At 40.8% G+C, this 18,718-nt stretch overlaps 2 protein-coding genes across 2 annotated transcripts; one reads left to right on the forward strand and one right to left on the reverse strand.

The window, feature by feature from the left end:
• Positions 1-1,421: 1,421 nt before the first annotated feature.
• LOC128739551 (pseudouridine-5'-phosphate glycosidase-like) lies at positions 1,422-18,373 on the reverse strand. Its single transcript, XM_053835045.1, has 8 exons — positions 18,084-18,373; positions 15,544-15,635; positions 3,506-3,659; positions 2,536-2,898; positions 2,138-2,474; positions 1,925-2,067; positions 1,655-1,714; positions 1,422-1,487 (listed from the first exon to the last, which is right to left on the reverse strand). The coding sequence occupies exons 2-8, from the start codon at positions 15,630-15,632 to the stop codon at positions 1,422-1,424; spliced, it is 1,212 nt and encodes a 403-aa protein (XP_053691020.1). The 5' UTR covers positions 15,633-15,635; positions 18,084-18,373.
• On the forward strand, positions 15,957-18,057 carry LOC128742467 (EF-hand domain-containing protein 1-like). The gene is made up of 3 exons (XM_053838837.1): positions 15,957-16,690; positions 16,766-16,950; positions 17,021-18,057. Exons 1-3 carry the CDS (start codon positions 15,957-15,959, stop codon positions 18,055-18,057), a joined length of 1,956 nt encoding a protein of 651 aa, XP_053694812.1.
• Positions 18,374-18,718: the final 345 nt, after the last annotated feature.

Raw genomic sequence — 18,718 nt, forward strand, 5'->3', positions numbered from 1 at the left:
GGAAGGAGCACTTTCAGATGTTGTTGGATGGAGAAGTTAACACGACGATCGCCAGAAACAGGATAAGAATTGTGAGGGATGGCGAAGCTGTGGAGCCACCTTTTTTAAGAGATTAGGAAGGCAAACAGTGAGCTGAAAAACGGTAAGGCTGCTGGGAAGGACGGTATCCCAGCTGAACTTCTAAAAGCGGGGAGCGAGCAGCTGTACGAAGCAATCCACCGGATTATTGTCAAAATCTGGGAAGAAGAATAAATACCGGAGGAATGGTTGGATGGCCTCATTTGCCCTATTTTCAAAAAAGAACATTGACTCGAGTGTAAAAAATATTGAGGCATTACATTGCTCAATTCTGCCTATAAGGTGCTTTCCCGTATCCTGTTCTGTAGACTGAGCCCGTTCTGTGGAGTCCAAGCTGGTTTTCGTCAATTAGGTATTAGACAAGTTCCGGGAGTACAACTTGCAGACTCATCATCTGTTTGTAGACTTTAAGGTGGCGTACTTAATGGCAGTCGCAGATCTTAAATATTTTAGAATTGGGGCGAACCAACCACCGGTTGAAAGTAAATAAATAAATAAAATTATTTTAGAATTAAGACCATATATTTAACAACCTATTGGATGTAATAAACCCGCAGAGTCGGGAACACACTGCAAACTTCAGAATCAAAATACAATACATAACGCATCTCTTGTATTTGTCTGATTTTCGGTGTCTGTCAGACTACCACCTCAGCCGCAGAAGGTTATAGAGTTCTGTAAAAGTACTGATGCCAATTTTTGAGGCGTCATGATGGAGAAACCAAGATATCAATTTTGTATAATAAAAAAAGGTCGATTTCAACCTTACAAATTCCAAAATTTTTCATAGCTGTACGTAAATAAAACGCCCCAACACGGGAAAAAAAACGCCCTTAATTTGGTCAAAACTACTATAAATAAATCCGTGTCGCACAGCAAAATCGTACAATTGGAAATCATGGAAAAAATATCTTTCGTTTGGCATCAAAAGATTTAGGTCGTCTAACCCAGCGGCGTTTCTGAAATATTGAGATAAATATCTTTTTTCGAAAATATCTCTACTGGGTATTGCTCAACAAAGGCGTTGCAAAAATACCGGAGTAAAAGTTTTTTCCTGGAACCGTGGCTCTTGTATATACCGAATATACCGGAGCTCGTGTTGCTGCTGGAACCAGGAAAGCCCCGAGAGATTCAACTTTATACCACAGTCCTATCGGTGACTGTTGGAGACAATTGCATTCGAGAAGTATAATTTTTAATGGACTCGCGAAATTCTCGAAGGGTAAGGGTAACCAGGTTCTGTGCCATTCAGTTTTCCAAAAAGGGATGGCTACCACGGTAGATGCGATTAGGATGGTGCTAGAGAGAGCCGAAAAAATATAGATAATAATATAAACATATGCCTACCATCTGTACAGAAGGTACAGAATTTTGAGCAGATACTTCCAGTACTTCCAGTTTCGCTGTTGCTATGTTTGTCGAAGAATATTTTGAGGGAATATTAAATTCATGTGCACAACAGAATATTTTCCAAACTTCTCACGATACTATATTCTGCTATATAAAATTCTTGGTTTCTGGTAAAACTCCATTTTGCTGGCAACTATAATACTTCTATGCAACGTAGTTCACTTACCTTTAAATCGTCTTCCAGCACGCTGATACAGGTATCGACGATCGATCCACCAATTACCACCTAGAATAATAGGTCATAAATAATTTAAATAGAACACTTTCTTTCAAATTACATCTGTATTTGAGGCTAACAAATACGTTAATTATTTTTAATTATTTCTTCTAAAATGTTAGGATTAACAGTATTTTCAACTATTTAACAGTAAAGATTCTTAGACAAGCTATATTTACATAAATTAATCAATTAATATACACTAAATAATCAACTAACCGGTGCTCGCTTACTGCTAGGCGGCTCACCATTGGCAGCATCACCGCCAAACACTTTCCTAGCACTAGCGCAATTTTCAATTTTTATCAGTTCGACGGCAATTTCAGCAGCAACTCTTGCGTTGTTTTTAATCAAAGCCATATCTAAGAAATAAATAAAAACATTGAAAAATGATTTTGCTTGACTACATAGCTGACCGCCATTGTAACTTACTTGACTCCAAACTTCGTCCTTTCGTGAGTTTCATCACTGCCGCCAGGATAAAGGGTGTAACTTCTTTACCCTGTATACCTAGCCGGCTAGCCTCAGCCAGTGCCTGCTCGATAACTTCATCCATCACTTTGGGGTCCAGCGAATATTCCGCTGGAATGGGGACGCCTATCAGAAAGCCAGACCGTAAGCCCAGCGCACAGTTAGCTTTTATCATGCCGGCAGCTTCCGCAGCGTTGTTCAAGTTGTACGCTGCCTTCGAACCACTGGATCGTGTGTAGAAAGCTGGAAAGTCTAGATCCGGGCTCTGATAGGAAGCAACACAAACGCCCTGTGTTTCCTGTAGCGATAATAATTTAACGAATCGATGAGAATGGCAAATTCAGCTAATTAAAACCTACTAAATACTCGAGCGTCCGTGGAATGTCCAGAATAGATTTCACCCCGCTGGACACGACCGCCACGGGCGTGCGGCCAAGTTCAACCAAATCTGCCGAAACGTCCATCGTATGCTCTCCGCCTCGATGGACGCCTCCGATTCCACCGGTGGCAAACACCCGAATACCGACCATATTCGCTACGGCCAGCGTTCCTGCCACCGTAGTGCCACCATGCAAACCATTACTCAGCACATATGCCAAATCCCGGCGAGACGTTTTAATTGTGTGCCGGTTATCTGATCTGGCTAGCTGAGCCAGTTGGTCGCCTTCGATGCCAACCCGAATGCGACCTCCCACGATGGCAATAGTAGCCGGAATGGCTCCCTGTTAGTGTGCGAAAAGAAAAGAAAAAACTCAGCGCAAGCGGTTTCGTTTCAAACCAGAACCTCAACATCAAATCAAAAACAAAATATTTGCATCACAGCGATGGTGGTTTCATGATACATACAGCAAATGATGTTTGTTTGCTAAAGCAAACAAACTGGCAACACAATTTCAAGTTTTAATTGAATATACACTTGATGCAGATTTTCTTCTACTAAAATGCAGCTTATCATTAATTCAGAGCAACAAACGAAACCACCAGCCAGCGGTGACGACTGAAACCATAGCCTAAGCCATTTCATTTCATTTCATCAAGGCCAGTTATATTCCGAGCAGTAGGTACCTACTGGTGGTCCAGCACTAGGTCAACCGTCCTTTACCGATGCAGCTGTTCTGCATCCAACAACATTCGTAGTTCAAATAGAGGACTGTTTTCTTTAGTGCCTAGCCAAAACTTTACTGAATATTTAATACAATTACTCTTACAGCATCCGCAATCAGAGTGAGTAGATTGCGGTATAGCTTGGATTCACTGCCTCCGAAAGTGGTCCATAGCCTCTCTCCCTGGAACATATTAGAAAATAATGTCACACATTCAATTGCTTACCTTCTCCCGAACAATCTGCTCCACTTCGAGAGCCGTCTCCAAGTTGTGCGGATAGGGCATGCCGTGGGTGATGATGGTGGACTCGAGGGCTACCACCGATTGAGGGGCGGTAAGCAAAGCATCACGGACTTCCGGCTTGATGTCTATTAAAGAGCTGAAGAAAAGTTGTTTGTTTTATATGGGTTGTAGTTACATTCAATACAGGTTTTCTCGATTTTACGTTTTAATCATACATACAGATTGTTTGAAAACACGTTTTGTTTTAAATACGAATGAGACAAATAAAGTTTGAAAGAGAAATTGAATGTGGGAGCATCAATCGAAATAAGTTTGAGAAAGGATAAATAAATAATCACCATAAGTGTAACTTAAATCCACTAGGCCAACCTCGTGTTTTTGTCTTAACCTTGAAATGAGGTCAGGTATATATAATTAATAATTTTAGAAACGGTAGTTCTTTTTACTATTGACGAAGGGACGGTAATTATTCAATGAAATGCCGTTGGTTCTTGGCCATTTTTATAGTGCTCTGCCGGGAGTCGGTCCTTTTCGGCGGCTCTATTATTCTTCAGCTGACAAATTTCTCACCAGAACTCTTCGAGATCGGGAGCCGGCACGCTGTTGTCGTTTATAGGCACTCCGTGATTAACTTCCGTTGCGTCTCCTGCTGCTATATCGCGGTTGAGATGCGCTTCAAAATACTGCTTCCACTCGACCACCTCGCGCTCGTTTGTGATTAGATCCCCTGCCTTGCCCTACAGATATGTCAGGTTTAGGTGTGTAACCCTTACGAGTTTGGTTCACCTTCTCGTAAAAATTGCGCGTGTCATTTGCACAGAATAGTTGTTCCAACTCCTCACGATCTCTGTTCTCGTTCTGGCGCTTTTTCCTCCTCAGCATCGTGGTCAACTCATTCCGTGCTCGTCGATATTTGGCCAAATTCTCTCTCGTGGATATGCTTAAATAGTTTTTCCAAGTTCTTTTTTCCTCTCTATCGCTTGTTGGCATTCCATGTCAAGCCAATCATTTCGTGCACTTAAGGTTTCCACTCTTAGCACCGCGGTTGCCGTCGAAGCATCAAGCTTCACAGAGGAAGGCAGAGCTTCATCCAGCACGCGTGCGTGGTTTTGGGCAACTGGCGGGTTGTTTAGCTGGCGAATGTTTACCCGAGGAGGGTGGCTTTGTCGCGAGGTATAAACCGTCGATAGTTTTGAGCGCACGTGTACTGCTAGGTACTAGGTAATGGTCCGAGTCGATATCCGCACCCCGTAGGAAGCGTACGTTGGTAATGTTCGAGAAAAACCGGCCCTCGACGAGAATATGGTCGATTTGGTTCGAAGTTCGTTCGTCAGGTCATCTCCAGGTCGCTTTGTGGATATCTTTGTGGGTAAAGAAAGTGCTTCTGATCACCAAGCCTCGGGAAGCTGCAAGGTTGATGCATCGCTGGCCGTTTAGCGATCTGCAGTTCCAGGTACCAAGTTTCTATTACATGTCCTTATTTCGTTGCCTTTTACCATGCCGAATGTTTTTTTTTATCTCATTTATTTAACTTGGCGTTATGTTGGCATCGTGACAACGTGGCATATCACGCCACATTGTTTGCACCAATAAAGGTGCAGGTAGGATAATTTAGTCATGTAAGCATATTTAGCAATAAAACCGCTTGCGCGTGAGGTGCTAATCCTCTTTCATCGCGCAGCAGTCTAGGTGTACATTGTGTGTAAGTTCTTTTTAAAAAGAATACCAAATCACTTTGGTAGCTTTGTGGCGCAGCCGGTAGGATTTGCGGAAAATCCAGTGGTGTGAGGAAATCGATACCAAATCAAGGAGGTTTCTAAAGCGATTGGAACAACAGATATCTTTAGCTGGTCACGCTAAGCAACAGTTGGAGCAAACAACGCAGCAGCGACACCGGTAACAGCTTACCAATCCGCCACTCACCCGCATCAGATGTTAACAGTTATAATACTGTAAGTATCTTACCTACACTATATTTTCTTAAACATAATCATGCCTGAAACAAGACTCAGTGAGATCGAGCAGCTGAGAGCCCAGCTTAACGAGCTCCAATTGAAAATTGAACAGAGACAGGGTAATCAAATCCCTGACTCAATAAAAAACATGTCGGAATTCACCGGCAATAGAAAGGAACTCTCGTCGTGGCTAGAAGAGCTAGACGAGATCTACACCGATTTCGCCATAAAAGGCGAAAACGGGGCACCTGATACCTTAGATCGCTACTATCTAAGAGCTATCAGGAACAAAATTAAGGGAGAAGCCCGCACAATCTTATGTGCGAATGGCAGCCCCAATTCCATTGCGAGTATCAAAGCGATACTCATGGAGAATTACGGAGATCAAAAGGATCTTTCAACAAACTTAACTCTCCTATTCCACTTGAGGAAAGGAGAGAAGAGTAATTTAAAGTTCTTCAGCGATACTAAAGAGCTGAACACCAAACTAAAGACCAACCTGCAACTAAATCCGATGACGGTAAACGAATTAATTGACGCGATTACCGTGACTAAATACTTAGACAACATTGGCGAACCTTTGGCATCAATTATTCGTCAATCAAATCCTAAATCCCTTGAAGCCGCATATCAAGATGTCTGCATCAACCAGAATGCGGAAATTCGAACAAAACCTTTCAAAAATTTTGAAAGGCATAAACATAACAATAACCCTAATTACAGCGGCGCCAGCCACAACGTAAAAACAAATTTCAAGCCGACTACCGAGCGGAAACCGCCACCTAATCGAAAAATGAAAACAGAAACCAACGCAAACGAAGTGAACGGACCCGCGAGTGATCTCAGTGAAGAAGAAATTGAAGCAGAAGAAATGTCGAGTGAAGAATGTGAAGAATTAAATTTTCAGCGAGTCCGCGTGAGAAAGTCGAAGACGTAAACTTTTTGCCATATCTTCGACTACCAACAACAAAAGGTTATTTAAATATTTTAGTTGACACTGGCGCAAACAAATCGTATTTGAATCCAGAACATGTCAAAAATGCAAAAACGATCAAACAATCCGCCGTCGTCAAGAATAAGAATGGAACCTTTGAAATTGATAAAATGGTAAACGTGAACCTTTTCCCAGAAGCAGGTGATGAAAAATTGCCTTTTCATGTATTTCGTTTCCATAAATTTTTTGATGGACTTTTAGGCTATGAAAACCTTGCCATCCTAAAAGCCAAAATTAATACTAACAATCATGCTTTAATTATTAAAAACCAAATCTTTCCGTTTTCTAAATACCGCGTAAATTCAGTAAACTTTCACGATCAGAAGGAAAACCTTTTTGAAATATGCACAACAGCAAACGGTTCTTTCCTCATTGATAGAGACATTTACCTCACAAACAAAATAATACTTAAACCGGGAGTGTACGAAGCGATAAACAATAAAGCCACGGTGCATCTCGTAGCGAAAGAAAAGAATGTGAAATGCCCTCTTAGGCCGTTTGCATGTGAATGTTTTTCAATGACGCAGGAGGAAAAAGATTTCAAACTTAATTTTCCTGCTGAACATATGAATAAGGAAGAGAGGAAGCTGCTAAGCAAGACTTTGAAACCGTACAAAGATGTTTTCTTCGCGGAGAACGATAGATTAACGTTCACCCACGAAGTCAAACACAATATTAAAACCACTGATGAATTACCAATTCATCAGAAAACTTACAAATATCCATATCATCTTCGAGAAGAAGTCTCGACGCAGATTCAAAAACTGCTTGAGAGTGGAATTATTAGGGAGTCCTCTTCTCAATGGACGTCCCCTATTTGGGTGGTACCTAAAAAAATTGATAACTCGGGTAGACGTAAGTTTCGCATAGTGGTCGACTATCGAAAACTCAACGAGAAAACCCCAGCAGATCGATATCCGATCCCCGAAATTAGTGAAATACTAGACAGACTTGGTAAAGCACAATACTTTACGGTTCTAGATTTGGCAAGTGGTTTTCACCAAATTGAGGTGAACCCCAAAGACGTGCCAAAAACGGCATTCAATGTTGACCACGGCAAATACGAATTCGTTCGAATGCCGTTCGGGCTGAAAAACGCCCCAGCAACATTCCAACGGCTGATGGACTCGGTGTTAAGGAAACACCTAGGCATACGCTGTTTTGTATACATGGACGATATCATTATCTATAGTATTAATTTACAAACTCATTTGAGTGATATTCAAAAGATTCTTCAAACCTTAAGAGAAGCTAACCTGAAAGTGCAATGTGACAAATCCGAATTCTTGAGAAAAGAAGTTGAGTTTTTAGGACATCTGGTCACAATAGAGGGTGTTCGTCCGAATCCTCAAAAGATTGAATCAATTAAATCCTGGCCTTTGCCGAAAAATCGAAAAGATTTGAAATCATTTTTAGGGACCATCAGTTACTACAGACGGTTTATCCCTCGCTTCGCCCATATTGCAAAACCAATGACCTCACAATTGAGGAAAGAAGTGAAAAATATCAACATTAGCCCCGAATATGAAAAAACATTTGAACTACTTAAAGACATCATGTAACCGTGACGAGATCGGGAGAAAGTTTTATGATTAACTCGGTGGCTTTTGCGCCACTCCCGAATAGGGGAGACCACCGCACGCTATGTCCGAAGGAAATTATTATTTAACTTTCATGCACCTCAGATTTTTCTTCACAGGATGTTAGTACTGGTCAAAACAATTAATTTACAGAAGGTCTTAAAATATTCTATCTTGGGTTTTTTACAAAATTCAATTTTCAAGGTTATATAGGGGTCATTCCCTCCCAAGTGATTATATCTGTTGTAATCGACCACCACCGATTTCAACCAAATTTGGTATAATTACTTATTCTGACTCCGCATTCAATTTCCCAAAGTTTTGTACGGATTGATCAATCCCCCTTGCAGTGATATGCAATGCAAAATGAGTTTTTTCAAAAATCTAAGAAAATTGGAGAAGCGTCACTGCAAGGGGGATTGATCAATCTGTACAAAACTTTGGGAAATCGATTATGGGGTCGGAATGAGCAATTATACCAAATTTTGTTGAAATCGGAGGTGGTCGATTACAACGGATATGATCATTTGAAAGGAAATGACCCCTATATAATCTTGAAAATTGAATTTTGTAAAAAACCCAAGATAGAATATTTCAAGACCTTCTCCAAATTAATTTTTTTGACCAATACTAACATCCTGTGAAGAAAAATCTGAGGTGCATGAAAGTTAAACAATAATTACCTTCGGACATAGCGTGCACCGGTCGTGTGTTTGCCCGACTATTATTTTGAGAACTCTCCAGGGACGACTCGCACGGCTCAACTGCAGACTCAACGGACGAATTTCTGAACGGAAACGCACAAAGGGAATTTTATCGCTATTTGAATTTAAAAAACGTAGCTTCGGTGTGTGAGTTTATTCTATCGTTTAGAGTTAACTTATCGAATGCGATTTATAGTTCGTATGGCCGCTAAACGGAATTATGGCGGTATACCAGCAAAGACAAATTTTCGTGACAAACTTTCAAATCAAGTTAACTTTAGCCTAGCTTTATTGTTCGTTCGAATTGCACATTACTCTTGTACAGGCAACACTATTCAGGGAGGGTTTCCACCTACCTGCGCGCAGGGTTTTGTAGTAGTCGACGACGGCGGCCTGGTGCGATCCGGGTAGACCACCGAACCTTCAGTGGCGTTTGACGTTGCCAGTCGGCGCTGCTCGAGACGGTGGGCGTGTGGTCTGTTCGTGTGCTAAATGGCCGAACTAAAGTTGCGGAGGGTGGCGTGGTTGGACAGATAGCTATCGACTTATATCAACGAGAGTGTTCACGACGACGCAATTGTCGCGTGATTCCCGGGCAGTCTTCCGCAAGGGCTGAACGTACTCGCTGACGGCCCTCGCGTACTAAGATTCCGCTGCCGACCGCCGCGAATGAAATGAACCCTTGCTTCGGACTCGGTACCTCGGTGCGCAATTGGCGACGCACGAAACGAGGACCGACTCTCGGACTTCGACCCACGAAAAGTTGTAACGTAAATGGTTGGGTCGGAAACCACGAGCGGCAATTGACGACCGCCGTGAAAATTTCGCAACGGATTGAGCGAACTTACCAACGCCTCCGTTTGGCTACCCCTCAGGGCGGACCTTTTATTAGCACACGAACTCAAACGAAGAAATGGCCGAACGTAGAAACCCAGAATAAAACGCCCGTTGGACGAGCGCTGTCCAAACCGAACGTACATACAATTACAATCATATAATATAAAAAAGGAAAAACAAAAATTTACCTTATTCTGCTATAAACCGTATTAAGAATACGGACGCCAGTCAAAATTCTGCTTACGCACCACCAAACTATAAAATTTTAAAATAGCACGTTAACAATTACAAAACAATAGAACGAATTCACACAATTAATCTTTTACACACCTTTTTAAAAAAATTTGAATAGCACTAGCTCGATTCCTTTGAATCTATTCACTGTAAAATTGAACTTAAATGTGCGTCTCTGCGCAGTTAGATCCGTTGCGAAAATGTCCGCTTCCATCTCGCTCCCTTTCTTTTAAACGACTTTCCGTTCAATTGTTCTCAATTGAATTTCGGGTTTTAATTTAAATATGGCTACTTAAATCTACCGATCTAAATCGCGAGATTTTAACGTATTTTTTAGTACTCATAGGAATATATTTTCCGTCTCTAGGAGTAGCCGGGACTCAAACCATTTGAGTGGCATTCTCATGCTCAGCCAAGACACGAACCTTTTATAAACCTTAGGTTTATAGCTAAATACTATCGATCTCATATTTTAAATAACTTAATTATCAACAAAAAAAAACTTATTTTTTTCGGCACAACGTTACAATCATGACTAGTAATCTGCTTCTCACTTATCCTAATTTTGAGGAACCGTTTATTCTGACAACGGATGCCTCAAATGTCGCTATTGGTGCCGTCCTATCCCAACTTGTGAACGGAGTTGAACGACCTATAGCGTATTTATCCAGAACATTGTCGAGAGCGGAGGAAAATTACTCTGCCACCGCCAAAGAACTTCTCGCAATCTATTTTGCAGCAAAGACATTTCGACCTTATCTATACGGAAAACAATTTACAATTTATACTGATCACGAGCCGCTCACGAAAGAACTGAAGCTCACAGATGCTACAGGAAGGGTGACGAGACAGCGCTTGTATCTTGAACAATTCGATTTTAAAATTTTATATAAAAAAGGTAAACAGAACGTCGTAGCGGACGGCCTATCCAGGATCCCAAAGGCGGAAATCAACAACCGAGAGATGGAGAACGAGGTGTACGAGGACGACAACCTGTACGGAACTTCACCTGTGAATAGGTTTAAAAATCAAATCTTTTTTAGGGTAACCGATAATAAACGAAAAAGCCCGTACTTATTGGTTCAAATTTTTTCAGGCTACACCAGGCACGTTTATCACCGACCATACTACGATGAGGAAAGCCTGACCGGATTCCTTAAGGAACATATCAATCCAAAGATAACAAATGGTATATTCGCACCATTGGAGGTGGTGAGACTCTGCACAAAGGTTGCGGACAAAATTTTTCGGAAAAAAGTCAAAATTGAATATTGTAATCTGAAATTGCCGGACATAATTGAACCAAGGGAACAAGAGGAATTTATTAAGCGAAGTCATAACTTCAGTCATCGAAGTTGTAAAATTGTTTACGACGAAATTAGTAAATCCGTCTTCTTCCCCGGACTTTACAAACAACTGCAAGACTTTTCTAGAAATTGTGAGGACTGCAGACTAGCAAAATATGAAAGACATCCATTTAAAATTCCGATTACAAGACGTATGTATGACAGACCATTCGACATTATCTACATGGACGTTTTTATAAAAGAGACTGAAAAATTCCTTACCATAGTCGATGCATTTTCGAAATTTGCACAACTGTACAAAATTGAAAACGAACAAACAGAAACGATCGTTGAGACGTTGACACGTTATTTCTCAACTTTCGGTATTCCAAAGCAAATCACATGTGACCAGGCATCAAGTTTTCGTAATCCGACAATGACCGAATTTTTAACCGACCTGGACATATCAATACACTTTGCAAGCTGTAGCAACAGCAACGGAATTGTTGAAAGATTCCACAACACTTTAATTGAAATGTATCAAGCAAACCGAAGGAAAACAATCGAGCTAAACCTATATGAAGGGCTAAAACTTATTGTAGCACTATATAACGAAACCAAACATTCCACAACTAAGCTGGCCCCTAGGGAAATTGTGTACGGAACTTCCAGTTCACTTAACAAACTCAAAATTTCGAATGATCATAGTAGGAAAATTCAAACAGCTTTAGATAACATTGAAATGACTGTCAAAAAGCATAATTCCAAAATTCTTTGTTTAAGCGAGGAAGAGTATAAGAATATTGAAAAACAAAAAGTATACGCAAAATGCAAAGGGAAAGCAACATTATACAACAATAGATATAAAGTAGCAGAAATAACTGACCAATCTCCCAAAACGATTACTGATCAAAATCAAGTGAAAACTCATAAAAAGCATTTAAAACGAATTTTGTAATTTCAGGCTACTCTTGCTGACGAAAGGACAGGCGGACATATATATACACGACATAAGGCGAAATCCCATTGTGATACTTCCTATAGGAACAGCCAGAATTTGCAACAGCTATCTGAGAATTATACACCCAATCGATCTAGATCCAATAGAACTAACCATCAACGATCTCTATTTAAAAGCTCAAGAAAAAATTGTTAACGATAAAGTTCTTAATCCCATTATAAGATCAAAAATTGAAAAATTATCCCTATCATTCAGAAAGATTAAAATCGTAGAAAAACGAGTAAAGCGCTGGGACAGCTTAGGAACAGGATGGAAGTATATTTCAGGAAGCCCAGACGCGGACGACTTAAGACTAGTGAACGCGACAATTAATACAATAATCGATCAGGAAAATAATCAGATTAAAATTAACTCTGGACTAGATGTTAGGATCAGGAATATTACATATAGCATTAACTCACTCATCTCAAGATACAACGATCTTTCATCAGACGTCAACGAAGGGTTTTCATCTATAAACCTACTGCTCAATATGGACGAACTCACTCAGCAGATAGAGACTATAGGAGAAGCCATAACCTTGGCTCGTTGGAACATCCCTAGCAGTCGCCTGATTAGCCTAAAAGAATTGACCGTCGCTCAAACTATGCTGAAAGAACAAGGATTAGACATAGCCACAGCGGAGAGCGTACTAGAGATTGCACGAGCATACGTTATAACAACTAAGAATTCTATAAGGTATATCCTGAGAATACCCAAGCTAACGAACGAAATTTATTCTCTCTACCAGATCGAACCAACAATATCAAACGGAACCAGAATTCATTTAGAAGCAAACTATTATTTGAACGGAACAACGCCTTACTCTACAAGATCAACATGTGATCGGAAAATAGACCAATTCATATGTCATTCTAATCAGCTCGAACCACCATCGAAATGCATCCAAAAATTGATGAGCGGTTCGTCAGCACATTGCCCGATGGAGAAAATTTATGGCCATAACATAATAAAACGAATCAATGACGCTACAATAATCATCAATGAGGCGAACATCGTCTTAAAGTCTAACTGCAGCATGCATAATAGCAGATTAGAAGGATCGTACCTCATCCAGTTCTCAAAATGTGCAATATTGCTAGATGGCGAACAATTTACCAACACTAACGTGGAAATTCCCAGCAAAGCTTTCATTCCAACTACCGGATTGAAGGTAAACACTACTAACATGGTAGATCGCATCCCTCTAGAATATTTACAGGTACTTAGGGTTGCCAAGTGGCCGGTTTTTGGCCGGCCTGACCGGTTTTTCACTTGCAAAGCCGGTGGCCGGTCAATCCTGCAAAAAGGCCGGTTTTCTGACATACGAAGCCCGATTTGTACTTTTTGCCTGATTTGTTAAATTTTCTGATAAATTTATTAGCAATCCTGAGCAGTGGATCATTGAAGATAGCCAGTTTTGCAGTGACAATACTTTGCTTCTGGCGGTAATATACATTAAATTGTCCACAAGCACCATAAGCAAGTAGTTGTCAATCTGAAACTAGCTATCTTTAATAATTCATACAATGTTCGCTGTGGTTTCGACTGTGATGTCCTGCCATTCGCTATCTCCACAATTGACTGCTCATCCCATTTACACAAAAAACTGTCAACCGACTTCCGGCGACTACTCAAATAATATGTCATTAACGCACATTACACATTCCAGGCAAATCCTCTAATATTATACTGCTATAACCCCCCCCCCCCCCCCCCCGCATTTTCATTTTTTGAATGCCTGACCGACCGGCCGGTTTTTGTAATTTTCAGACTTGGCAACCCTACAGGTACTCCATATGGCGCATCGAGACGACATCCACCACCTCAATCTTACCAGTGAAAGCATCCACACCAAGATTCAGCTGCTTCATTGGATATCTTTTGGCTCAATTTCGGTGTCAACCCTCGTTGTGATCGGAATTACGCTAAGCTGTGTCATCAAAATACTATTGACCAAGAAGGCAACTATCGTTATTCAACAAGGCAATCAGGAGACGAACAACAAGGATGAAGCTAATCCATTAGGCGGATCAACGCGAAGCATCAACATGGATCACCCGACCAGGCAACCAAGATTCATCCCACAATAGCGGAGGATCGTGAAAGTCGAGGACGACTTTTCTTCAAAGGGGGGAATCGTTATGTTGGCATCGTGACAACGTGGCATATCACGCCACATTGTTTGCACCAATAAAGGTGCAGGTAGGATAATTTAGCCATGTAAGCATATTTAGCAATAAAACCGCTTGCGCGTGAGGTGCTAATCCTCTTTCATCGCGCAGCAGTCTAGGTGTACATTGTGTGTAAGTTCTTTTTAAAAAGAATACCAAATCACTTTGGTAGCTTTGTTGGCTCGTTTACGGTAGCTTAGAGGATCCGTAAGGCTTTTATAAAAATGGTACACGAGGAGCACTGCTTACATCTCTGTTAGGAGGTATGATCGATACACCCGATTTACTGGGGTTAGTAGATATTTACAGTTTTCTTAATATAGAGGGGGGCTAGGATCATACGAAATGTTCCGAGTAGAATTTCCTTGACTCTTTTTAGCTTTTAGGGTTTAGATAGAAATCCTAGAAAAACTATCAAGACGGTGATTTGTTTAATTTATCCTCAAAATTGTCACGATTTTTAACTATTTTTAAGGATTTGTTTTTTTAATTTTTGAGATTTATCTGCCTTACAAACTTCTTTAATATTTTTAGTAGAGGTGGTAGGGACAATATGGGCCGCCTAAGCAAAACGCGCAGAAAACATGTAGCGCCTAATCAAAATTCTAATAATTACTATAAACTTACGATTTGACATGTCCTTGATAAATTAACAATGTATAGAATATTGATTGACTATAAACAACCCTCAAATTTATATTTTTTTTTGCTTCGACCAAAAACCATACGGGGCAACATGGGCACTTTTGTTAAAATTACAATTTTAGCCAGTTTTACTAGAAAATAACGTAAAAGATTATACCACATAGAAGAAAGGAGAAATGGTGACTATTTTCATTTCATTTAGCGATTATGTTATGATTTTTTCTGTTTGCTGAATTTTTTTTTCAGCTGAATAACATAGGCAACATGGCGGTTCAAGGGCCCGGTAGATAAAAGACACAACTTTTGCTCTGTGACTGCTACTTTCGGGTTGATTGTTGCTTACAATTATGCAAAATCATACTTGACTGTGTCATTTTAATGTTTATATTACTTTCCAGCCTTTATTGGTAAGTATGGTCATTATGCCCCGTGCAGCTATGCTAATTAATCAAAAATTATTATAATACTGCGATAAAACAAAAGATTATCTCAATTTTACAAAGTGATTGTTCATAAATGTTAATAGTAACCATATATGGAGTGGAGAAGTCCATAACACGCAACAATACCCAGCATTAAATTATCTTTAAACTAAATTATGATTTACTTACCTCAACTTAGACAAATTTGCAATCTTGCGACTTATATACAACCCGTTATTACGAACAAATAACTTAGCGTTAGAAGAATTTCGTAACATTTTCTGGAAATAAAAAGTAGAAAAGTTAGCAAACGAATCGACAGAAAGTATGGTAGTAGGTATCATAGAGAATAAAGTATGAAACACATCACTCTACCTATAAGAAAATAAGCTAACACAAATTAAAAAAAATAACAATCAACAGGTGTTATTCACAGCTTACTACCCTTCGCATCTTAGCCCTGCGCCCACACAACTTTCCACATAGCAACCACAGGCACTGCACAAAGCAATCGATTGTTTATTTTCCAACTAAAATTCTCCCCAGTTTTTCGGCAGTCCAGAAATTTTCCAAACCACATCGAATTAAATACGTCGTCCCAAATGGAAGGCCTTCCGAAGCTTCCTGGGTACGATTTCGCTAACCGTCTTCGCCAGAAACATCACGTTCCACAATCCTTCAAGTACATCAACGGTTATCCGATACACGACAAGCCCATCTGTGGTTTTGGTGGAGAGCAGCTGAACGAAGATTCGATTTACTTTTGCACCGATGAAACCGATACAGTGTTGTACGATCCAATCTTGACGTACGGCCGAGTGCGTAGCCTTCCGGTGAAACCATACAGACCGCACTTTGTTCTCTACGATCAAAAGACACTGAAATTCAATGCATTTTTCCGGCAAGCCGTCCCAGAATCTCCGCAGGAGAATTTTCGCATTCGATACGTCAACATCCTGTACTTCCTGGAGGACGACACGATGACGGTGCTGGAACCGATCATCGAGAACTGTGGCTACCCGCAGGGACGTTTGGTTCGACGTGGCAAGATAATCAAAAACTGTCTCGGAGAAACGTACAGCTGGAAAGACCTGAACATAGGAATCGATCTGGAGATCCATGGGTACGTTTTTCATCTGACAAACTGTGACGCGTTTACGAAGGAATTTCTGCTAAGCAACGGAATCGAACTGAACCAGATGGAGTTTCCCCCGCCGGACCCTGCCATGAACGAAAGGTCGATTAGTGCTCGTCAAAGTTTTAAACATCATAAAATGTACCAAGTGCCGCAGGATACCTTGCGAAAGTATCTTGAGTATCAAGGGAAAGTTTTGCAGTAAGTATCCACATGCAATTGTAGACTGTTTTTTTTATGATACCCCTATATTTTAAAACCACTTTTTGGTATCAGCTTTGATTGCCTATTGGATGAACCGAACCAACCCGGGGGCGAGAAAATGACCTACAAATTCTTTTACTACCTTGAAGACGACACCGTTTCCATTAAAGAGCTCAAAGAAAACCAGGAGGGCCGAGATTACTTCCCAATGATGCTTCGGAAGCAAAAACTACCAAAAAACTGGAAGGAAAAACCAGGTGAGTTATACTCAAACTCTTCCTAAATACTCTACGAATTGTTAACAATAAAAATATCATTTATTTTCAGCAACCTACCCGTCCATTTGCTTGGAACAAACGGATAACGAGGTGTTCGAATATTACTCCCCGAAAGATTTGCTCGTCGGCGGTACTGTTTTCGTTTATGGTCGAAAATTTCTCTTGCTTGATTGTGACCGATTCACACGCACCTACTACGAAAGAGTACTGAAAATCATTCAACCGGAAGCAGTTCGCTTAGAGCACCCTCAAGCTCGCACCCCTCGAAAGGAGCTTCCGACTTACTTGGGCCTTGGAACGCCGGAGGATTCGATCGCTTCCTATCACTGTCTAACGCCGAAGAGCCCTCGTAAAGACGTTGTCACTTACTTGGTCAATATGAACAAATTTCTGCGATATGGCTGTGTCCTAGACACAGCCCATCCGGAAGACTCGATCCGCCGGTTCGTACTAAGCGTATCGCTGGCAGATGGGACCATTTCCATAATGGAATCGACAATTCGCAATTCAGGTATCCGGGGCGGTCGTTTTCTTGCCCCAACTAAGGTGTGGAAACCCAACTGTGACCCCAATGATCCCGATTATTACACAGCAAAGGATTTCTACATTGGCGCAACAATCATCGTGTATTCACATCGATTCAAGATTACCACGGCAGATCTGTACGTATACCGGTATATGCAAGCCCACCCGGAAATGTTTTCGTCCACAGCAATCGAGACAGTGCAGTACTATTTGCTAGAGGCGGGACATTTAAAGGACGATCTACTCAAGGCAACGGAAGAAGATTGCCAACAATTTGGGCCGCCCACAACACCAGCACAAGACAATGACGATTGCGGAACGGGTGAAGTAGAAAAACGTTTACAAAATTTTGATTTGAAAGACAGAGCAGAGGAGCAAAAATTAGTAATCCTTCCCGCTCAAACAGAACAACACGATTGCCCTTCGCCGATTATTCCTGATGAGGAGATTAAGAAAATGTACCATTCCAATGAAAGCCCCGATCTGGCACTGCAGGGTCAAGTAGAAGGTGACGAAGTCATTAAAGTAGGAAAATCGGTACGATTTGAGGAGAACTGCTAGGTCGAACAGAAATCAGAGGAACTTACCGAGAAGAATTATAACTGACCTTTAACCGTAGCACTGTGAATCCGCACGTTTTTGGTATGTATTTTGTAAACACGCAGAATAAAGCACCAAGTTTTAGTCAATCATAAATATACGTATGTACTCACTTCCGGCACAAAAATACTATCTAAAAACAAAAAACACCGAGCAACCGAAAACTGATAATTACACGAAATACAAACGCACTGTTGAAATTAACACTGAACTTCAGCTTGAGAGCTTGATATACGTGGATGTTTAGATATACCGGCGAATTAACCGAAACCGAAATGCACGATTTAATACCAGCTGATTTTGTTTACTACCAAAAGTGTGGTTATGTCGATATCGCGAAACAAAATGCGTTTCCAAAGGGTGACAAAACACACTGAAAAAAACCTTTCTTTCGAGCTTTCCGCTGATACGGCAAAGTTTCGTTTAGAGTGACTATATACAGAGTGGCCACAATGTCAAAATTGGAATGATAATTATCTGTCAGTGTCATTCCAATCGAGCAGACGACCTATCCAACGCGTATGCAGGAAAGAGAAAGAAAAACCTTGGAAAAACCGCATTGCATACATTTGGGATGACTTGTCGCCACTCTGTATATAGTCACTCTAGTTTCGTTAATTGG

This window comes from Sabethes cyaneus, chromosome 3 (assembly GCF_943734655.1).
Source record: "Sabethes cyaneus chromosome 3, idSabCyanKW18_F2, whole genome shotgun sequence".
Taxonomy (NCBI): Eukaryota; Metazoa; Arthropoda; class Insecta; order Diptera; family Culicidae; genus Sabethes; species Sabethes cyaneus.

Coding starts and splice junctions, on each gene's coding strand:
- LOC128739551 (XM_053835045.1), bottom strand. CDS start 15,632: ATGTTACGAAATTCTTCTAACGCTAAGTTATTTGTTCGTAATAACGGG. Junction 3,660..15,543: donor GCAAATTTGTCTAAGTTGAG/GTAAGTAAATCA, acceptor ACTTTTCTTCAG/CTCTTTAATAGACATCAAGC. Junction 2,475..2,535: donor CACGGACGCTCGAGTATTTA/GTAGGTTTTAAT, acceptor TTATCGCTACAG/GAAACACAGGGCGTTTGTGT.
- LOC128742467 (XM_053838837.1), top strand. CDS start 15,957: ATGGAAGGCCTTCCGAAGCTTCCTGGGTACGATTTCGCTAACCGTCTT. Junction 16,691..16,765: donor TATCAAGGGAAAGTTTTGCA/GTAAGTATCCAC, acceptor TTTTGGTATCAG/CTTTGATTGCCTATTGGATG. Junction 16,951..17,020: donor AAACTGGAAGGAAAAACCAG/GTGAGTTATACT, acceptor ATTTATTTTCAG/CAACCTACCCGTCCATTTGC.